General features: G+C 37.4%; 1 protein-coding gene across 2 annotated transcripts in view; it reads right to left on the reverse strand.

Moving 5' to 3' along the window:
- Positions 1 to 11,243: 11,243 nt before the first annotated feature.
- Positions 11,244 to 24,829, reverse strand: part of LOC126354186 (probable Na(+)/H(+) antiporter nhx-9) — an 898,754-nt gene continuing 885,168 nt past the window's right edge. For both annotated transcript variants that reach the window (XM_050003636.1, XM_050003637.1), the window contains one exon: positions 11,244 to 14,720. In XM_050003636.1, coding sequence (XP_049859593.1) covers positions 14,293 to 14,720 — 428 coding nt within the window. In that variant the 3' untranslated portion in view covers positions 11,244 to 14,292. The remainder of the gene's footprint in view (positions 14,721 to 24,829) is intronic.

The following is a 24,829-nucleotide window of genomic DNA, read 5'->3' on the forward strand; positions in this document are numbered from 1 at the left end:
TAAATACAAATCAAGTTCATCCTACTGAAATTCCTACCAGCTTGTTGAAATTTATGGTGCAGGTGTAATGAATGATGGAAATGTACATAAATGCTGCAGGCTGTTTAATGAAGGAAGAATAAATGTTCATGATGAGGAATGATCTGGATGGCCTATGGCCATGAATGAAGACTTGACATAAAAAGTTGATGAGGCAATTCACCAAACCAGGCACTTCACTATTGACAAGCAGCATCAGAAATTTCCACAAGTTTCAAAATCAGTAGTTTGTCACATGTTACTGACAAACTACACAACAAAAGAATGTGTGTGAGATGGGTACCGAAAATGGTGACAGAAGAACATAAAACGAAGCAGACAGCACATTCTTTGTCTGCTTTGGAGTACTATCACAAAGACAGTGGTGAATTTTTGAGTCACATTGTGACTGCTGATGAAAAGTGGATTGCGCATTACACTCCAGTAATATAAATATCAATCCATTGAGTGGGATCATTCAAACTCCCCAATGAAACCAGAAAAATTCAAACAACACCCTTCAACACAGAAAATTGTGGCCCCAACTTTTGGGGACCAGAAAGGCACTCTTCTGCTAGACATTTTTGTCAAGAGGAATGGCAATATATGCTGAGAGGTACTGTGAAACACTGGCAGGAACTGCTCTATAGTGGTGGTGTTCTGCTTCATGGCAATGCTTGGTCTCACATTGAAGTGCGAACAAAGATATAACTAGAGAAGTTTCATTGGGAATTAGTGGGTCATCCACCATACAGCCCTGACTTAGCACCACCAGACTTTCATCTGCTACCAAAACTAAAGGAATTTCTCAAAACTGAAGGAATTAGATGGTGGAAGGCACTCTGAAAATGATGAAATGTTGAAAGAAACTGTTATTAACTGCTTTGATGGTCAAGTGTCAGAGTTCATTGATGCTGGGATCCAAAAGCTGGTGCCACAACTTGACATATGTTTAAATGTTTTTGGTGACTGTGTTAAAAAGCAAAAAAATATTCATTCTGTAATTTGTAATATAATTTACATTTTTAAATGAAGTTTCTCTTACTCCATCACAAATTAGTTCTTACTTTAAAAATGACACTCACATATGTGGAGACACTCAATTATAAGAGTCAACCATGTTGGCTCTTTTGTCATGGAAATCCTTGTAACAATATTGTGAAAATTATTCTTGCTACTCACCATATAGAGGAGATACTGAGTGGCAGAGAGGCACAACAAAAAGACTGTCACAAAATGAGCTTTCGGCCAACAAGGCCTTTGTTGAAAATAGACAACAGAAACACACACATACTGGGTGAAGAGGGTGAGGGATGGCAAGGTTGGCGTAGAGGATGGCAAAGTGCTGCTAGTGGGAGCATGCAGGGATGAGGTGAAGGGAAGGTGGGGTAGTTAGGTGCAGTTGGGAAGTTAGATGGTGGGCGAGGGCAGAGGGGCATAGTGGAAAAAGAGAGATGTAAAAACACTGGATGTATTGGTAGAGTAGAAGGCTGTTAAACGCTGGAATGGGAACTGGGAAGAGACTGGATGGGTAAGGACAATGGCTAAAAAAGTTGAGGCCAGGAAGTTTACACTAAAGTATTGCAGGGAAAGTTCCAACCTGTGCAATTCACAAAAGCTGATGTTGGTGGGAAGGATACAGATTGCACAGGCTGTGAAGCAGTCATTGAAATAAAGAACATTGTGTTGGGTGGTACGCTAAGCAGCAGGGTGATCCAGTTGTTTCTTGGTCATAGTTAGTCAGTGGCCATTCATGCAGACAGGCAGCTTGTTGTCTGTCATGCCCAGATAGAATGTGGTACAGTGGTTGCAGCTCAGATTGTGGGTCACATGACTGGTTTCACAGGTAGCCCTGCCTTTGATGGGATAGGTGAAGTTTGTGACCAAACTGGAGTAAGTGATGGTGAGAGGATTATGGGCCACAGCCCTCCCACTGTGGTTTCGGCAGGCCACTGATTTTACACAACATCCTCATCCATCCATACACAACCCCTGCTCCCATCCTCTTGCCTCATAGCTCATATCCCTGTTATAGACCAGATACAAGACATCCTCCCACCACCACATACTCCAGTCTGCTCACAAACATCACCTATATCTACGTAGGGATACCTATAAAACCAATCACATGATCTACAAGCTAAGCTGCAAACACTGTGCTGCATTCCACATGGGCATGACTAACAACTAGTTGTTTGTCTACATGAATGACTACCGACAAACTGTGACCAAGAAACAAAGGGGCCACCCTGTCGCTGAGCACACCACCCAACATGATGTTCTTCATTTCAATGACTGCTTTACAGCCTGTGCCATCTGGATCCTTCCCACCAACATGAGCTCTTTTGAACTCTTACACGTGGGAACTCTCCCTGCAGTGTATCCTACATTCCCATAACCCTACTAGCCTCAACCTTTGTTGGTCGTTGTCCTTACCCATCTAGCCTCTTCCCTGTTCCCATTACAGCACTACACAGTCCTCTATTCCACCGCTAACCCTGTCTCTCCCCTGCCCTCTGTCTAACCTCCAGACTGCACCTAGCTGATCTACTCTCTCTCCTCTCTCCACCTCATCCCTGCACACTCCCACAAGTAGCACTTTACTATCCTCCACCTCTACCTACTATCCCTCCGTCTTGTCACCCCAGCCTGCTCCTTATCCCGACCCAGTTGCCTCTCCCATCATGTGCTGCTGCTTGCAGTCTTACTTAAGCTGTCAGAGACTTTGGTTGTGTGTGTGTGTGTGTGTGTGTGTGTGTGTGTGTGTGTGTGTTACCTATTCTTGACAAAGGTCTTGCTTGTGTAGGGCCTATCTGTGTCTCAGTATCTTCGCTATTTGGTGAGTATCCTTTTCATAATATTGTCACATTGAGTCCTGGATTTTTCCATTGTTAGAAGTCCTTGTAAGCACAACCTGCACTTTGCTGGTGGCTGAAGCTGCCACTTATAAGAGTCAGCCACAGCAAACCCTGCACTGTCTACATCCAATAGTGTGGTGAGATATGCTCATTTGGTTTCACAGGTTTTTCCTCCATAAATGTCAGCCCCACCTCACTAAATTAGTTATGGCCAGTCAATGTCTCAACAACATAGTTAAGTCTCATTTACCAGGTATGCACAAACTGCCCTTCTAATTATATGGAAATAGTCTTGTGCAGTATAATCTAACTAACCTACAACAGTCTCATTCATACGAATGATACACGTGTCACTTTTATATTAAAGTTAATTGGCAATCATTGCTAATTGTCCTACTTCACTGTTCGTCTTCTTATTCACAACATCTCATCATTGCACCACTACATTATTACTTGGAACAGACTGACTTACAAATGGCTTCAGGCCCTGTGTTTATAGCTTTGCAAAAATGGGTACTCAAATTCTACATTGCAAAATTGTAATTTTGATAATTTGTAATTTGAATTTTACATTTCAAACTAATTGAATAGCTCATAAAAATTGGTTTTAGTCTGAACTTCATGTTTCAATAAGAGTTTTGACTGAAATATGCCTTCTTGATGACAAAAATTGCTAAATAAACAATACCATACAGAAAAGTGTTAATTATCCTACCATGTTTCGGAAATTAGCTACATGAATACCTTAAGAATTTCTGTAGGTTGTTTTCCTAACTTTATCAGTGATATAGTAATTACATCTGTTTACATGTCCACACTATGACTAGAATAGGCAATAATTACTGTTAGTTAACTGAACTGAGCTTTAGCAAAACTATTTACTTGAAACTGTTCAAATTAATTAGGAAATTACTCTGGCTACAGTAATTTAGAAAAGCTGGGCGTGCATTTTTTCTCAGAAGTGCAGAATGACAGCAGCTTTATCTTATGGCACATATCTCACTAACACTAATGATGACTAAGGGAAAAATATCATCTAAGGAGGCAAATTACAAAACAAAATGGGAATGAGTCCCAGTTTGCTTTGCTACAAATTCCTTGCTACAGCTCAGGTTTTTCCTAGAAAGCCATGCAACAGAAAAGTGCTCCCTGACTGACATTAAGTGGCAGAGTGCTTCATTTACTCTTAATACAGACTGTTTTGCAAATTATCTGTATGCAGTGCAAAGCACCTTCATTTTTGCAGCTTACTACCTCTGCCTCCAGAATCCCTTGTATGAATGTTTATGGTAAACAAATCCACCACAGTTTAAAATACTTTATGACCAAAGCAGATATACAGTTTTGGCATATTAGCCCCATCATCAGGTGTATCTGAAATTTAGCAGTAATAGGACATCATATTCATGCTCTAACAACCAACAGGCAAACATCTACCATAAGTGGGCCATCAAATAACATCTCAAATTGTGGGTGCAAAGAACTCCAACTTTTGATCATGGTCTGGGAAAACTTCTACTGTCCTAAAACTGCCAGCAGGAATGCATGCAGTCAAATGCTGATACAGTGCACCTGCAGGCAAGCGTAGCTGCATGGTTCACAAGGTGCGTTGTATCATGTTTGACTGCTGCATTCCCAGTAGCAATTTTCCCATGTTGCGATTAAAGGTTGGAGTTCTTTGCAGCCACAATTTGGTATGTTATTTGATGATCCACCTATGGTGGATGTTTGCCAATTAGTTGTTACGCATGAATATGATGTCCTACTAATGCTAGTTTTCAGATACACCTGATGATAGAGCTAAGACCCCTAAACTATGCAACTACATCTACACCTTGATAGAAACTATGCAAGCTACCATACAGTGTGTGGTGAAGGATGCCAGTACCACTACAACAGTGTGAGAAAAAACAGCTGTCTATATGCCTCCATATGAGCCCTGTTTTCTTGAATCTTATCTCCAAGGTCCTTATGCACAATGTATATTGGTGGCAGTAGAATCGTTTGGCAGTCAGCATCAAATGCTGGTTCTCAAAATTATCTCAATAGTGTTTCACAAAAAGAACATCACCTTCCCTTCAAGGAGTCTCATTTGAATTCCCAAAGTGTCTCCTTAACACTTACATGTTCTTCAAACCTACTGGCAACAAACCTAGCAGGCTGCCTCTGAACTGCTTTGACATCACCTTTCAGCCTGACCTGGTACAGATCCCAAAACTTGAGCAGCGCACAAAAATAGGTCACACCAGCATCCCATATGCAAACTCCTTTGCAGGTAAACCACTCTTCCTAAAATTCTCCTAATAAACCAAAATCAACCATTTGCCTTCCCTACCACAGTTCTCATATGCTCATTCCATTTCACATTGCTTTGCAAAGTTACACCCATATATTTAAATGTCTTTACCATGTCAAGCAGGATACTAGTAATATATAGAGCAACAGCAGTCATATCACACTTCCCTGGGGCATTTCTGATGATACACCTGCCTTTGATGAACATTTGCCATTGAGAGCAACATACTGGGTTCTGTTACTTAAGAATTCTTTGAGCCCCTCACACATCTGTGAACTTCTTCCATATGCCTGTACCTTCATTACCAGCCTGCAATGAGGCTCTGTGTCAAATGCTTTCTGGAAATCTAGGAATATGGGATCTGCCTGTTGCCCTTCATCCATAGTTCACAGTACGTCATGTGAGAAAAGAATAAACTAAGTTCATTGTCCATTCTAGTTATAACTGTGTGCTGACATATTTATCTAAGTTATGGAGACTGTCATAAAGCCATTCACAATATATAGATTGTTTAGTGCCTTGTCAACTGCGCCATGTGTGATAAATGATGCACCAACCTCAAACTGTGAGCACTCACTGTGTGTCACCCACTGCAAATTATTTGCAGTTTGGTGTCTGTTTTCTCTAGGACAAGTACAGACAGCCCCACTGTAATCCTACTATATGCTATATGTTCCAATAAAGGAACTGTGAGAACATTTCTATATCCATTATTTCATTCTGCAGATGCAGTCTCTGTGTGCCAACAGCCAGTCCAAGGTGAGATCACAAGTAGAAGAATACGGGGAACTGTATTTCCCATGGACTTCAAATGGCAGATCACATGTGTTTTAAGACCCTTGCATAAACTTGCAGCATACTTGTGCACTTTGCAACATGGGGTACCACTCTGCCATCAATGAAAGGTGCAACATTTTCACAGATCTTTAAAAGCTGCCGTACAAGCCACTCTGCAACTTTGTCTGTCATTCTGCCTCTAGTCCTCTTACATTTGCAGGTGGTACACAAAGCTGACTTGGGCACATCTGCCATGGAACTCATGTACAGTGACCTCACTGAGCCGTACCCCCTGTCGCTTATGACCTGAGTCCCAGTCTTTGCGTAGCAGCTCCATGACTCAATGGCATACCTGCAACCAGCAGACACCCATCTCCACTCCAAGAAAATGATGTGATGCTCCAGATGGATGCCAGCCAGATACCTCCTGCCTACAGCTCCCTGGCCCACACTTCATCCTCTAACATGGCATCGCACCATGGTCTCCACTGATTATCTGAAGATGGTGTACACACTCAAACCCCAGAGCTTGTGTGTACTGCCAACCATCAAAATTCAGGTGGCACCATGTGATGATGATGGAAGCACTTCAGCCAACAATGCTGACCCGGTTAGCAGCTCGTGGGACCCTAGAGAGGGAGCTGCTCTGCCATGTACACTGTCACCTGCCTTAGCAGAGCCACTGATGACACCAGCCAGTCTTCCCTCACTGCAAAACACATCCCCATCTGCCACATCGAAGTCATCAGACAGTTCCATTGTGTCCCCAGCACCAAGGGTCCAGTCACCATTTCCACAATACCGTTGCACACACCCATAGCGATGTGTGACCCTGTCTACAACATGGAGCACTAGCAGTGGATACCCACAGCAGTGACACAGGACAGTGCCTGCTGTACCTCCCAAGCAGGGCACACTGTGCACCATCCACTGTGCATTACCTGCCCTTGTGCTGGCACACTACTGCTTCCCCTACAGAACCCGCCCCTATGTCACAGCATGCGCCACCACGCAGACTGATGACCGTACCGCGCTGTTGTCCACACCTCCCGCTTGGCCTTGGCTGGTGGCATCGCATCGCATCAGCCTTATGCCAGGCTGACTATGGGACAAAACCAGGCCCACCATGCCTGCAGCAGGGGGGAACTGTGTCGGGATGAAACTACAGTGGATATGTGCCCGCCATGCATCTGTTTCAACAGATGTCAACAGCAGATAACACGTCGCAAAGCACTGGATTGGGCCTTGAGCAAAAGCAGACCCAAGAACTGGAATTTCTCTCTGCAATGCACTTCCTTGGTGCAGCTCAGGGTGTTTCCCAGAAAGGTATGTGGCAGAAAAGTTCTCCATGACCAGCACTTCCTGCACATGTGCTGCGCAACTCACAGCTCCATTTAAATGAGAGAAACATTTTTCTTTGTGTTAATCCCATTGTGTTTGTGTTAGAAGATTGAACATTTGACAGCTTCCCACAACAGTGCTCCAAGTGGGTACAAGTGAAGTGAAGACAATGCCAGTGAGTCAGTGTGGCATGCTTTGGCCAAACTGTATATGCTGGCATCTGCAAGACTTATTGAGAGCAAGTTGTAGAGTGCTTCATTTACTCTTGATACAGACCAAGTTTTGCAGTAGATCTGTATGCACTGCCAAGCAGCGTCATTTTTGCAACTTAGTATGTCTACATCACAGAATTTATTGTATTAATGTCTACAGCCTGATGGACTGCATCACTCTTCCCTTGCTCACACTGTAATTATTATAAAATCAGACAGGGCTTGTCCTTTTACCTGCCTGTTCCTTTTGTGTCTTGTATGCATTATGGTATTAGAGTGTAACTATATCCTTATCGACAGCATGCCATTTAGCTTGTCAGTACAGCAAGAGTATTTAATTATATTATTTGTGTTGTGCTCAACTATGCGAAGAGAAAATGCATCCATGGTCACCTTGTCAACATGACTGTTTTATTGTTGCAGTAACATTGTGTGTGTACTGTTTAGTTACGCATGTTTGCTGACATATTTGTCTAAGTTACGTAGACTGCCACAAGCATGTTTGCAAGTTATAGACTGCTTTGTGCCTTGTCAACATGGTCATGTGTGATAAGTGGTGCCAGGTTCTTGAACTGTGAGCACCCACTGTGTGTCACCCACTGCATATTATTCATGGTTTGGCATCTGTCCTCTCTAAGACAAGTACAGACAGCCCCCCCCCCCCCATAATCATTCTATATGCTATACCCAGGTCAGAATAACAAAGTGGTTGAAGCCTAGGTGTTCACAGCACTGCTATCAGAGCAACAGCAAATCAGAGAATGTGCTTGGCTATGCATCTTGTTGCATTTACCATTGTCAAATCTCTCTGCTATCACAGCTAGTGGCTACTTTAGCTTGTGGCTGGCAATGTTAACAGTTGTGGTGCTTTACATGATGTGCTTTGTTCCTCTGTGCACTGAGTTTATTTTGTGCTACTCAAAGTCTGAAGGTTGTAGTGAAAGTATGCGAAAGAGTGTGGCTGCTAAATGGGAAGTTCAGCAATCTACTCACACTTTGTGTGGTGAGACGTGAGTTTGTGTACTTCGGGAAAGAGAGAGACAATGGTGATACTCTGTTGCCTCTAAGGAAGCTTGTTGAAAGAACTGCAGATGCCTTGAAGATACACAAAAATACTGTCATCAAAATTCGTAAGGAGAAATACAGTGCAGAAGGACAGAAATATATGTAACAAACTTGGGTCATTTCCAACAAGATGGTGTTCACTGCCACATATATGGGTATTACAAGAGAAAATAAGATCAAACTATAAAAAGGCTGTGTGTTGCTCTTTACAAGGCAGAGCTGTTCAGTGGTAGCAAAATGTCTTCGTTAATGGTTATCAGAGCCCTTGGGTTTTGCTATAAAAATTAATGGACAGAAAATTATAATGGAGAGAGGTGACATCATTATAGCATGGCTTTGTCAATTTTTAAGAACTCGACAAAACATGGGTAAATGCTGGTAATTCCTTCAGAGAATATTGGACAGATGATAGCATATGTGGAATTCTGCTGTTCCAGTGGGAAAGGGAGCAAGAATAATTGTCTTGCATGCTGGAAATTCATCTGGTTTCATACCTAACTATCTCCTCATTTACAAACTGAGGAAAACAAATGGCTACCATGAGGAGATGAACCATGATCGATTTCTGAAGTGGTTCAAGGGCAACAACTGGAAAATTTAAATTGGCCATCTGTCACTGCAATGGATAATGTCCCACACCATTTAGTTATTAAAGATAAAGCCCCAATGATAGCAAAGAAAAAATCGACATTGCTGAATGGTTGAAATGCCACAATGTGAAAACTGAGGACAATTTATGTAAGGTGCAGCTCATGGAAATATTAAAGAAAAATAAGCCACAGTTTCAACAGTATTTTGTGGATGAGGTAGCTAAAGAACATGGTTACAGGGTTCTTAGGCTTCCACCATACCACTGCCACTTTAACACCATCAAAGTGATTTGGGCACAAGTTAAAAAAGGTGTGTCAACAAAAAACAAAAGCTTCATTGTGTCAGAAATTCAAAGACTGTTAGACAAAGCAGTGGTAGAAGAGAAGAAATGTTGTATGCCACACAGAAATATTTGTGAAAGAAGTGTGGAATAGGGAAGAGAGTGTTGATGTTAATATAGAAAATATAATTATATCCTTGGGCAATTCCTGTGGCTCATCCATGGACCAGAACTCAGACAGTGACAGTTTTGAGGAAGAAAGTGATTCTGAACTAAGAGGCTTTTATCTTTGCCTTAATTCGTCTTTATTTTTGTGTTTGTATTTCATATTTCTGGCTGAATGGGGTATACTACAGTTGCATAAAAAATCTCATCTCATTACAAGGAATACTACTTTGCACAAGTATGACACTTTGCATGCACACTACACTGATTGTTAAATACTCAAGCAGTTTGTATTTTATTATGCTGTTAGTTATTGTATTTACATGAACTATTCAGATCCATTTTAACACCCCCTTTTATATCACATATGACAGCTGAAGTGATTCACTCTGATTATTGTAAGAGACAATGGGCTACCTGATGCTTTTAGTGAGATATACAAATAATAGGAATGCGATATCATTTTGTACACGGTAATGTATCTGTTAAGCCACAAGGATATGACAATACTGTAAAGCGAATTCAATACCACACATTAAAAGGCAGTGTGAGTAGGTAGCCCTGTAAGGAACTATGCAGCTGTTGCTGCTACAGTCATAATGTGTGCGCAAGCACCGGCAAACCGATAACATCACCTACTTCCATGCTCAACTGCACTTCGCTGTCAATCACTTCATTATTCTGATACAGGTATATATGTTATATGTAGCAGTCCAGTTCCAACAAGGAATCATAAGAACATTTCTATGTCCATTATTTTGTTCTGTAGATCAGTCATGCAAGTGCCAACTCATGGCAAAAGTTGGGCTCAAGTGTAGCAATATAGTGAGGAATGTATTTCCCACAGTTCCATCAATACTGACAGATATGGTAGACAGTTCTTGTATCTTTACTATAATGAAGTGGTCACCAATTTGAAGCTTCAGTAGAAGCTACACCAGTCCATGTAATGAAAAAAAAGAGAAAGACAGGGAGTGAGAAGAGGCAACAGCTCACTTGTAGATGAATGACGGGTAGTGTATAAAGAGCGTGTAAGGGTGTAGCTCACTTGTAGGTGAAACATGTGTAGTGTGTAAAGAGTGTGCACATGTGCGACCCCTACACACACACACACACACACACACACACACACACACACACACACACACACACACAGAGAGAGAGAGAGAGAGAGAGAGAGAGAGAGAGAGACCTTAGTTCTTCTTAGCTGAAGTAGTTAGTCAATATGGTTGTGTACTGGTTGCAGGCACTTAAACAGATGCATTTATATCACATTAAGGCTATTAAATTTCCAATTGACATTCAAATTTTTTTCTATGAAAATAGGTTCTACAAAGGCTTTGTTATTAAGATGTAAGAGAGTTAGTGTGACTGCAGGTGAGTGTTTGGGTGGCTTTGTAGTTGTTGTTTGTGTATGAGTGAGCTCCTAAAACCTAGTTAAGACTATGTACCATACTTCAATCGGCTGTGAGAGAATAGTTGTTTTTCTACCAGATGGAAACATATATTCAACAGTTTATAGTGGTAGCAGGTACAAAAGAAGTTAAAATAAACAGATAATGATATTCATGATGTCAGTGTTAGGTACCAGTTTTATAAGTGGAAGTGTGAAATACACTGCATGTGTAAAAACAAAAGGATAAAATTTATGTATTTATACTTTAATCTCATCTCCATTCACACATTTCAATATCCTTCATTTATAACAAATTCATAATACACATTACACATTACATAAATAAATAGTGCATCTAACACACTGCTGAGATTACAGCCTTAAAATGCTGTAATCGAACAAGGCACTAGTGAGATGGTTTTATCACCAAAGTAAAAAGCCCTCATTGACAGTCAGCACTGCTTAAGCCTTCAGTACAAATTTCTATGCTTCCCATCTAAATGGTATACCCAAGCATCTGAGAACTTTATTAAAGTTGAGAAATAGATCATTATTTTTTTAGCCCTGAATATTAATAGTGATGCTCAATGTATTTTTTAATAAATACAGTAGTTAGGCAGTATTGTGTCTACTGACCAGCAGTTAACACAGAAAATATTTAGAATCCTTGTCCAACAAGAAATAAATATATACAAGTTACACAAAATTGATGAGAGTGTATAGAATACATACTAATGATAACTTTACTGAAATTTTAAGTACTGATCAAAATATCATTAAAAATATTGTCATTACCCCAAGCACAAAGGATATATGATGAAAGGAAATTTTAAGTACTGGCAGAAATACCACTGAACAATATTTTTACTATCCCAAGCAGAAAGAACATGGGATGATAAGTAAAGAAAAAACATGGAATAAAATATAAATGCAGTGCATAGACTGAATTACACAAATCCTACAGAAAAAATGGCAGTAATTTGCATAAGAGAATGAATGTTTTCACTGGACATAATTCTTTTACAGATCTGAAAATTTCTGATTCTTAATTGTAATTTTCACATTGCCTTTTATGTTTGTATTTCAGTACAACCTTCATTTATTAGCGATTATATCAAAATTTGTGGAAGTCATGTCAACCCATTATTTGTAAGATATATTTAGCACACAAAGAAAGAAGATAGATAAAAAAGAGAAACTTTTTTGAAAATTCTAAGCACATAAACTTTAGATGAGTCTGGCATCCTACTAAAATATACCTATAGCAGTTCAGAAATGGTAAGTGTTAATGAGAAATCAAAATGAATTATATTCTCTCACCACTAATGAAATTCATATATGCACAAAGTTTAATTATACATAGTCTGATTTTAACGTCAAAGACATCAGTAGTCTGAAATCTTTCAGCATCTGAAAATGTACATTTAAAAACATGTTTGACAAATAAGATATAATTTAAAGTTTTAATTTCACCTCTGCTGTCAGGTACAACTGCCATTAGATCATTAAATTTGTTTTTGTCAGAAAATAACCTACTAACAGATGTACTATTATAGAGGAAACTAATACTGCTGAGATTTAGTTAGGAACAACTGTGCTTGAAAAAATAAGTAGCTGGTAAAAACTTGTAATGTGATAATGTGAAAAACTATACTAATTCCATATGAAAAATTTAAGCATACTATGATAATGGAGCAATCTCTGCTCATACATTCAAGTTTTTTAAAGAGGGTAGACTTACATTCAGCTTGAAATGGGTTTGGTAGAATACTTTTTATGGCAAAGATATGATATGGCTGGAGGTTATGGCAATAGCATAGAACTGCAGAAATTATATTTTTTTAAAGAAATTATGTAGAAACATCTATAAATTCTTTCACAAAGCTTAGACTATCAGTGATCAAGGAGGTAAGAGGTTGTAATATCTGCTTTCATGTGTTGCACAGCTGTTACAAGAATGACAGATGTGCAAATCATTTATTACAAAATAAACAATCTTAAACACTTGCCAAGAAGTTATTTTTGTGCATAAAATGATATATGTGTTCAGAAAGTTTTGCACAGACGTGACAGATGAAAGCATAATGACATGAAAACAAATTTTTATCTTTCAGTATGGAATTTTTCATCCCATTACAACTGACAACATTTTTATTAGTTTACTAACTCAACCATATTTCACTATGGATATCTGATCTATGAAAATAAACTTTTCATCTATGTGATAACAATAAAATAGTATTAGCACCATGGTCTATTTAAAATAATTACATACACTCTAAAATGAGAACCTATCTCCACCTAGTAAAAATCATTTCATACCCTTTATCAGATATTATTTTTAATCAAATTGTTTATCAGTTCATACTCAAACACATCACCTTCAAAAATATACCTTACACCATGTACTCCTCTTAGCAAAGTTACAATACTAATCTTTTTCTGTACAAACCAGCCTTTCTTCATCACAGAGAAAGTTTTTTTTTGTTTTTTTGTTTTTTTTTTGTTTGTTTTACAAGGTAACCATCATTATGTATTGTCCTCATCCTAAAATAGATTCGTTGACACAACAACCAACATGGTTAGCACTAGATAGGCACATAAGTTTATTAATTGTAGTGTTGCTTTTAACAAGCCAATATAACTAATCAGTTGACTGAATTTCATCTTAGAAAATACATATTCATTTTTCAAAATGTTTTGATTTTCACCATAAAATGAGCAAAAATATAGTAATGAGGTGTAATCAACAATAATATGGATTGAGTATCACTCAAGTAGTACATGTAATTATAATGTGCGATTAATATTTTATAATAAGTACTTCCGCACTCCTCAGTAAATACTTCTGTTGCAAATCAAGACAGCAACAATTACTCCTGTTTACATTTTGTGCTGTTCATTAAGGCAAGAAATAACTTATAAAAGTGTGTATTACCATTTTCTTTTTTTAACACACTCCTTTTTAATGTCACTTCAAGATGCATTAAATATCACACATTAATGTCTGAGGAAGAAAAGAAAATTCTGCAGTAAAAATGGCAAAAAATACACTTTGGGAGAAAAATAAAAGGCACCATAACTTAACGAAACTCACTCTTTGATCAACATGCATTACATCTTAAATAACACTGTATTATACAGTGTCCCAAAAATGTCACCTTAATGTCAGACTGACTGTCTAATAGACAGTTCATAAAAAATACTGTGGTCTACAACCTTTCAAATTTACGTAGATACCTGTAGCGAATATTCGTCAGGTTTGCTCCTTCATGTGAGCGGGGAAGCCTTAACTATTTGTGCGTCCGCGCAACAACTGCCTTTTCCTCTTCATCAGCACTAGACTCAAGTGAAGAGGAGGAAGAAGAAGAGGAAGAAGATGTAGCAAGAACAGCAAGCCGTGGTGGAGGAGGACGCACAGTCGGCCATCTTCCATTGCCACCTGCAATGTCCAGAGGAGAACTGATATTATCTTCTTCTGGAATTGGATTTACGGATGATCCTAATTCCAGCATTGAGCCTCTTCTTGCAGTGGGTGGACGTCTTCCTGGTCCTGGGAGAGATACTGGCTCCTCTATAAGGAGCACAGTGTTGGAAGTTGGTGGTGGGGATTCTCGAAGTGAAGATTCTGAACTTGCCCTTGATTCTTGGTGAACTGAACCAGCACTTTCTCGTCGAAACAGTCCAATTACTGAAGTCACTTTTGGTTGCTCTATGCCCCCTGAAAAATACCATTAAAATTTTTATTTATTTGTGAACTGCTATTGCAATATGCTTCAGGAAATAGACATCTGATAGCAGGGTATCAACACTTGCAAACATTTATGAGAAACTTCATAATACATCGGAAGTCAAAGTCTGTAAGCTGCCAATATTTTCATCAGCCAACGATGTATGTTTAAAGAGCAGTTTCATTGAAGGGGCTTCATTTCATTAATGGAGGTTGTGATGTCAGAATAATAAAAATGTGTGTTTATATGGGAGAATAAAGCAAATTTAAAATGAGATTTGAGCAGAAATGGTGTTTGTGTGCATAGCTACATTCCATAATTAGTGCATGTTCTATCTGCAACTTGGACAGTATCAGACTGCTAGTCTAAAGGCCCAGTATTTCGTCTACATATGGTCTTATGATTTCCTTTGTAATTTAGTCTCAGCTTCATGTCTGACAATGATTTCTGTATATAATAAATGACAAACAGTATCATGATTTAGATTAAAGATTAAAATGTAGTCACCTTACAGTTAACTATATGTTATGTCCTTAAATTTCTAATAGAGAATTCCAATAACACTAACATATCCTGCAAAGACTTGTTATAAAAGTGAATAAAATTTAAATTGTTTATATACTGCAGACATTTTTAGGACATAAGAACACAGATGCTACACTTAATAAAATATAAGAAAGATCAGATAACAATATGTTAATTTTGTAAATATTAGTAGCATCAAATCTTAAGTTTTATAAGAAAATGTGTGTAATGCCATGTTAGAAATGTAATTTGAACGTAATAGCAAAGACAGTGACCAGTATTCAATTTTTGCATATTTTACCACTGTAAATACTTTATATATGTGGCAACATTGTTAGAAGTAAGGCCCTCTGACATTTATTACGTAAGTTGTGTATATCCTACAACATTCTGTCTTTCAGTGATCTGGACAGATTTCAAAAAATGGAATACTGCTTTCTATTTAATACAGTTCATATTTATTTAAAGTAAGGGAAGAATGCATATCTGCTGATTACTTATTGTCAACAAAAGAAACTTTTTGCAGCAGTTTTAATACATGGTGAGATTACTTAAAAAAAGCCATACCTGCAAAACTGCTCTGAAAAATGGAAGTCATGGCATTATGAATTTTAAGACTTCGTTCTTCAGAACATTTTTCTCATCCTCTTTTTTTATTTGAAAACTTAAAATATGCATTCTCACAGAGCCTTCCAGCACATATAATTATCTCATATCTCTGTAACTAATCAGCTGAATCCCTTAAAAATTGTGAAAGGTATCAGAAGAATTAAAAGATGCAGAAATCACTGATATTTTTGAAATTGGGGAAACTCCAATAATATAACCTTTTTAAGTTACCCATCTGTAACTACTCATTACTCAATTTCAGAATAGTTTCAACAGTATACACACAGCAGCCTCCATAACTAGAATCTTCTCTCATCCCTCTCTTCCCCACATGATCCATCTGCTTTATTTTCAGAAGAATATCAGCATTTCTTTCTTAAATGTTTGTCACAAGCAAAAAAAATTCAGTTGTAATAAGTTGTAATGGGTTAGTATGGAAGTTATACCTACTGCAACACCTGAAATAGTCTTCTCTTTTGTACACTTTATATTAATAATTGTCCAACACTTAAAGGTTAAACTGCTCACTAAACAATCTTTCCAACCATACAATAAGACAGAAATAACAGAGCACAAAGAGAAGTAATTGCCAATATTACAGTGGCGAGGCAGCACTTCAAAAAAACTAAAAAAATAAAAGGGGATGTAGCACAATATAATAGGAGAAACCATTAGATGAAACTGCCCTAGTTTTGTGAAACAAGAAATTAGAAGATTCAATCACTGTCTCCTCATGTGTTGAACATCTTTCTTTTACCAGTTTATTTTCATATGTCTCACCTCTGTCATATCAAAAGTTTACACTCATGATAAATCAAAAGTAAGTGAAGCAGTAATGTGAAAGTTTTACTACTGTTGTTATTAAGTAATCTATGATTTAATATTAAAAATGTCTACCACATGTACTAATAAATATAATTTTAGCATTCTATAGTACTTTGATGGATTCATATTACTACTGATAAATCTATTATTAAAGCAGGAATATTACATTTGTAACAGATACACAGCAAAAATATAATGAGATTAAGAGGATATAAAGGTGAAAATAATCCTTCTATCGCTCTCTCTTTAAGGAAAAACTATTGAATCACCCAGCTACTGAGTAGCTGAGGAGGGTAGATGTGAGAAAGGCGATTCTCAATGTATTGTCCTCCTCTTTGAACAGTATGGTACTGAGCTTATATAAGCTCCTGACGAAGTTCATTCAAACAGTGTAACAGTACATATCACATGAGATGCACAAAGGCTTTACAAGCAAGAGAGCTGCCTGAAAATAGGGCATTGGACAATAATCAGCCATTGATAATGAATCATTTAATCTAATGGAAAGTGTTAGGAAACTATAAGAACATTTTTTACTGTTAAAAAAACCTCTTAACCTCCCCTTAGATCTGAGAGGGTCAAATATGAGTAACACATCATCACAGCACCAGTCAATGTTAAACCAAAATGAGGCACAAATGTGAAGACATCACCCACTTCAAAAATTTACTGGAATGGAAAAAAACTCACAATACCAGAATAAAAATGTATACACACCAATAATACAGAGCCTCACTGTCAAAGGGGTCTTGCAATAATGGCTAAATCTTGCCATACTATAGAAGGTGAAAAAACAAATGTTAAACCACTAGTTGAAGATTACTAAGATTAATCATCAAGTGAACGAAACTGGGAGAATGAGTAGACTCATGAGATATTCAACAAATTGTAGATGGACAGACACTAATTTTATGTTGCCAGGTCATTAAATCATATGAGTGGAGGAAAGAGATTTTTTTTCTATTCCCAATGACACTGTGTTTGGTCACCAATAACCAACACACTGAGAGATATCAAGGAGTGATAGATAAAGAAAAATTTTGACTCCTGAAAGACAGAACAAAAGCATGAATAGGTACACCACACCAAACAGATTCAACAGTGTACATTACAGTCACATTGATTAGCCCAGCTTTAAAGACATCATGGGAAGCATTAAAAGACACAACAGGGTCTGACCCCCTACGTATTGCAATCATGAAATAAGTTAAAGAAACCTTCCCTAGCATAATGATTCTAAATACTGAAGTTATCTATGTCAGCAAACTGGGGAGCTTATAGCCAAACTGTAAATGAAAATGTGTCACAGTGCAAAGAAAGTGACAACAATGAATGATACTACCACAATCTATTCAAAGTCATCAAACCTGTAGCTGAGAAAGCAATGAAACAATTTAAAGCAGCATGTTTATTTGTCATTAGGCAATCACAAAGTAAAAAGAAATCATTAGAAGCTATAAAGCAAATGTTACATGGAAAAATTATTCCACCTCTCAAACATATGACTATTAAACCAAAAAAAGTGTTCAAAAGGAATAGTTTCACATGATATATACCAGTGAGTGGGAAGAAGTTAAGTGATAAAGGGAGAGTTCAGTACAAATTTACACCTCACTGATGCATGAAGCTTGTCCATATTGCAGAGCATAAATTTACAATTCTGAATTACAGAACATGGAATGAATAATCCGAATTACTCAAGATATGTACTGCTAAATTTCTGAGAATGTTTTGTCATTGGATGATGTCTCTGTATTTGTTACATTTATTGTGTCCATCAATTGGTACTCATAGCATACTTCCCATGATTTAACTAATCTTTGATTGCACATTGGCTAGTGAAATACATGTATGATTCACATCTGACTGTCTCTTTGAAAAATTATATCTTATTTGTAAGAGGCTGAGAGACAGTATTGTTATTCAATGTTTTCATTTCATTTTTATTATAAAGAAGCTACAGATTCTGAAGGATAATGAAAACTCGGGAAACCTAGTAAACTGTAAAAGTTCCTCCTCTTTCAAAATTACAAGCAATAAAATTTGCCTACACAAGTTTTGTAAAAAGGCAAAAGCCTTATTATAATATCAAAAGAAAATGGCACTCGGGGAGGACCACCAGAACAAATAATACTTAAATTCACAAAGATACATTAACTGACTAGTACTTGGCATCAGGAGGCACACTTTCCAGTACAGGCAATGGAAATACTTAAAATGTATGCAACGCATTACCAGTACTCTTAGCTCTGGTAACCATAGCTATCATCTGTTGTGAGAAGCAAGAAGAAAATGTTGAGGCAGGTAAAAAAGGCAAGCCAATCAGAGCCCAGCATACAACAGGCTCATGAGGTGTAAAGATGAAATGAAGCAAAAATGAAGAAAATATGTCAGAGTGTTAGGAGGTCCAAGACAGTAGCTCTTTATTACTGTGCCAGCATTGCCCAAAAATGTTAAAAGTTTGGGTGAATGAGAGCTAAAAATGATAGAATGATGATGAGAAACATGTAAAATGAAAAGAAACGAGCAATACATGTAAGGGGTTTTGGGGAGAGAATAACATAGGATGGGTCTATGAAGATGACAATGGAAGTATGTTTAAGTGCAAGTTCCTTTCTACATAGTTTAGGGATCACAACGGCATTTGTAGTAGTAAGTATTCCAATATCTTCAGTCATATTGTTGAGCATGCTCAGCAACTGGACACTGGACTTCCTAAAATCAGATAGTTTGTCTGTTTTGGTGAACATACTATGCCAGTTCTACATAGAGTGCCAGGTGTAAACTAGTCAGTTGGTAATAAGGCTAGTCTCAATCAAGCTCTGTCTTTAATGTTAAACATTTTGCCAGTGGTAGGGCTGGACTTAGTGGTTATCCATGGTGCAGATTTTACCTCAGGATATGTTACAGTGGTAGGAAACTTCAGGTAGAGGTGGTGATACAGAAATATCATAGAGTTTGAAAAGGATGTTGGGAAAGATAGAAGTACAACTGAAATTCTTTGTTAAATGGTAAACCAGTCTACGTCTACATACTATACTCCATAAACAACAATTAAATACAAAGCAGAGGGTGCCACATGTTGGGGTTTCTTCCTGTTCCAGTGTCACATGTTAATGTTTCTTCCTTTTACAATCACTTACAGAGCACGGGAAGAATTTCTGGTTAAATGCTGCTGTGTGTGCTGTAATTAATGTAATCTTGTCATCATACTGCCTATGGGAATGATACACAAAGGATGAAAAATATTTCAATATTCTTCACTTAAAAGACATTCTTTAAATTTTGTCAGGGGCTTCTGTGGAATAGTTTGTATCTATCTTCATGTGTCTGCAAATCAAGTTTTTCAACATTTCTGTCATGCTGTTCCATGAGTCAACTTGCAAGCATTTGTGCTCCATTTTTTGTATACATTCAATGTCCCTTATCAGTCCCATTTGGTATGTGCCCCACACATTTGAGCAACGTTCTAAAATGGATTGAAAGGGCATTTGTAATCAATCTCCTTTGTAGTGTTATTACATTTTTCCAATGTTTTACCAATGAAACAAAAGATATCACAATTTACCTATGACTGGACCTCTATGATCATTCCATTTCATATCCCTACAGACTGTCACACCCACATATTTGTACAAGTCCACTGATTCCAATTTTAACTTTTTGATGTTGTAGTCATAGGGCACCACTTTTCTGAATTTTGTGAAGTGCATGCTTTTACTTTTTCGAACATTTAAAAACATGCTAGCTTTTTCACTACTTTGAAAATTATTAAGATCTGGCTAAATATTTATTCAGCGTTTTTCAGATAATATTTCATTATAGATGACTACATTACCTACAAAAACACTGACATTACTATTAACATTTTCTGACAGATCATTAATATACAGTATGGACAGCAAAGTTCTCAACACACTTCCCTGGGGCCCATCTGGTGTCACACCTGCATTTGAGGCAACTTTCAGTGCGCTTTCTACCAATAAATCCACAATACAATCACAAATTTTGTTTAGTTCCAATAAAATCATACTCACATTAAGGAATGTTGGTGTCATACTAAGTCAAATATTTTTTTTGAAGTTGAATAAATTCTGCATTCAACTGGTTGCCAAGATTCATGGCTTTCGGAATGTCATGCGAGAATAGGTCTCATTGGGTTTTGCTTGATCAATGTTTTTGGAATCCATGCTGGTTTCCACATAAGAAATCACTCTGTCTGTATTACATATTGTTTCACTATGTTACAGACAGTACTTTTATCTATTTCCAATGCCCTACTGGCTGTTATTCCCACCTTTGCAGTGCCTTTCTGTGACCCACATTTAAAAAAAGAAATATTCCTCTTCTTACCCTTGCATGTCATATGTAGTTAAAATATCCATCTATGTGCTTTCCATATCTAACTTTTAGATTTTCTAGTTTCATGAACTGTTTAGCATTCTAACATTCAGTGTGTTCATTTCTCTTTTTGTGGAAACTCATACAGGTACAGGAGACAAGGCTGTTTATATCATCAAATCAAAACTCATAAAAAAGCATTAATGAAGTGTGCTGCACTGATATATTTGAGACCCAATAAATGTTTAGAAAAGTATAAATTAATACAATGTATGCTGCATAAGGCTTGTAATACATGCTGTTGTTGTAGTGGTCTTCACTCTAGAGACTGGTTTGATATGCAGCTCTCCTTGCTACTCTATCCTGTGCAAGCTGTTTCATCTCTGAGTAATACAGCAACCTACGTCCTTCTGAATTTGCTTAGTGTATTCATCTCTTGGTCGCCCTCTACAATTTTTACCCTCCACGCTACCCTCCAATTCCTAATGGGTGATCCCTTGATGCCTCATTGTCCTACCAACTGATCCCTTCTTTTAGACAGATTGTGCCACAAATTCCTCTTTTCCCCAAGTCTATTCAGTACATCCTCATTAGTTACGTGATCTACCCATTTAATCTTCAGCATTCTTCCACAGCACCACATTTTGAAAGTTTCTATTTTCATTTTGTTTAAACTACTTATTGTCCATGTTTCACTTCCACATATGGCTACACTCCATATGAATATTTTCAGGTAAGACTCCCAGAGACTTAAATCTATACTTGATGTTGACAAATTTCTCTTCTTCAGAAATGCTTTTTGGGCCACAGCCAGTCTACATTTTATATCCTCTCTACTTTGGCCATCATCAGTTATTTTGCTCCCTAAACAACAAAACTCATCTACTACTTTAAGTGTGTCATTTCCTAATCTAATTCCCGGAGCGGAATCATCTGATTTAATTTGACTACATTCCATTATCCACATTTTGCTTTTGTTGATTTTCATCTTATATCCTCCGTTCAAGACACTGTCCATTCTGTTTGACTGTTCTACCAGGACTTTTGCTGTCTCTGACAGAACTGCAATGTCATCGGCAAACCTCGAAGTTTTTATTTCTTCTCCTGGACTGTAATTCCCACTCCAAATTTTTCTTTTATTTTCTTTACTGCTTGCTCAATAGACAAACTGGATAACATCAGGGATAGGCTACAATCCTGTCTCACTCCCTTCTCAACCACTGCTTCTCATTCATGCCCCTCAACTGTTGTAACTGCCATCTGATGTTTGTACAAATTGTAAATAGCATTTTGTTCCCTGCCGCCTTCAGAATTTGAAAGAGAGTATTTCAGTCAACATTGTCAAAACTTTCTCTGTCTACAAATGCTAGAAACATAGGTTTGTCTCTCCTTGATCTATCTTCTAAGATAAGTCATAGGATCAGTATTGTCTTGCATGTTCTAACATTTCTACAGAATCCAAACTGATCTTCCCTGAGGTCTGCCTCTACTAGTTTTTCCATTCGCCTGCAAAGAATTTGTGTTAGTATTTTGGAGCTGTGACTTACTAAACTAATAGCTTGGTGATTTTACACCTATCAACACCTGTTTTCTTTGGTATTGTAATTATTGTATTATTCTTGAAGTCTGAGGGTATTTCACCTATCTCATACTTCTTGCTCACATTCTTCACGCAGTATCATATCTCCCATTTCATCTTCATCTATGTCCTCTTCCATTTCTATAATATTGCCCTCAAGTACATCATCCTTGTATAGATTATCTATATACTCCTTCCACTTTTCTGCTTCCCCTTCTTTGCTTAGGACTGGTTTTCCATCTGAGCTCTTGATATTTGTACAGGTGGTTTTCTTTTCTCCAAATGTCTCTTTAATTTTCCTGTAGGCAGTATCTACCTTACCATTAGTGCTATTTGCCTCTACATCTTTACATTTGCCTGCTAGCCATCCCTGCTTAGCCATTTTGCACTTCCTGTCGATCTCATTTTTTAGATGTTTGTATTCCTTTTCACCTGCTTCATTTACTGCATTTTTTTTTATATTTCCTCCTTTCATCAATTAAAATCAGCATCTTTTCTGTTACTCAAGGTTTTCTACTAGCCCTCACCTTTTTACCTACTTGATCCTCTGCTGACTTCACTGTTTCATCTCTCAAACCTATCCATTCTTCTTCTTCTTTTGTATTTCTTTCCTCAGTTCTTGTCAACTGTACCCTAATGCTTTACAACCTCTTTTTTTTCACTTTATCCAGGTCCCATCCCTTTAAGTTCCTACCTTTTTGCAGTTTCTTCAGTTTCAATCTGCAGCTTATAATCAATAAATTGTTGTCACAGTACACATCTGCCCCTGGAAATGTCTTACAATTTAAAACCTGCTCCCTAAATCTCTGTCTTACCATTATATAATCTATCTGAAACCTTCCAGTGTGTCCAGACCTCTTCCACATATACAACATTCTTTCATGATTCTTGAACCTAGTTTTAGCTGTTACTAAGTTATGCACTGTGCTAAATTCCACCAGGCAGCTTAATCTTTCATTTCTTACCCCCAGCCCATATTCACCTGCTACTATTCCATCTCTTCCTTTTCCTACTATTAAATTCCAGTCCCCCATGTCTATTAAATTTTTGTCTCCCTTAACTATCTGAATAATCTATTTTATCACATCATAAATTTCTTTAATCTTTCATCATCAGTGACACATATCCCTATATAATAATGACAGTCAATGTTATCATGGTAAATAAGTGCTCAATTTCTTAAGTATTGTCATTTGGTTTTGATCACATTTCTCTATAAAGCATAACAGTCCCATTTGTTAACGTCAGTGTACTTTTAAGAAAGACAGATCTGAAATGGAAAGCTGGGCTCGGTAATACACTATAATATCAAACATTTTATGATTTTACCTTACAAATTTAAAAATTAATTGTTAGTAAGTGCATAATGGTATGGTATTCTGGTCAAATAATGAAGTTAGAAATCAAATAATTACAAAAGAAAAGTGACACCCACAGGCACCACAATAGTAGACTTAAAATGTAATTGTTCAACCTGTAGCATGAGAAAATATAGGTTCCGAAGTCATTGTGTTTAATTGTTGCGTAAGTATTAGTCTGACTGTTTATGCTGAAGGAATGGCAGGGACAGTTTGGAAGTAAGAATATCATTTGCCATACACTCTGGCCCTGACAGTACTGAATTACAAATTACATTTGTCACTACGAAAAATCTTTTTCAGAAATAATTAGGTATACTTATGAGGATCTGCAACAGCTTGCCTGTAAGTCACTTTCACATAGATGCTACTAGTGATGAAGTATCATGTAAAAAAGTGCCTATTTTCAAGAACAGAACTTTTGAAAATGATGTATTTGTACAGATATGAACTGTAACAGATATCAATCAAATAAAATGACTTCTCTTTTGACACACTGGTGAGAAGAAAGCCATTGTATTACTTTGCTTTCTGTTTAAAACTTTAGAAGGCTGTTTGTTCAGAAAAATATCAGCTGTCTTGAGACCTAGCATTACTTATGCCTCCCATACATTTTTTTCCCTTAAACTTGACAGCATTGTTCAAGCCTTAATAATATTCCAATTATATCCCTTACGTTTTAAAATTTTGGAACTGTGACATCTAGAGTTATTGATGACTTCCTTCATCTGAATGTTGTAGCATTAAATTGAAGTCATTGCCATTGGCTTCCCAGTGTGTAGTTTGTATCATTTTCATCTTGTCTGATACTAGCTAGTGCACCACCAGCATTCAAAGTTGGAACTGCTCATAAACCGATAGA

This window comes from Schistocerca gregaria, chromosome 3, assembly GCF_023897955.1.
Source record: "Schistocerca gregaria isolate iqSchGreg1 chromosome 3, iqSchGreg1.2, whole genome shotgun sequence".
NCBI classification, from domain to species: Eukaryota; Metazoa; Arthropoda; class Insecta; order Orthoptera; family Acrididae; genus Schistocerca; species Schistocerca gregaria.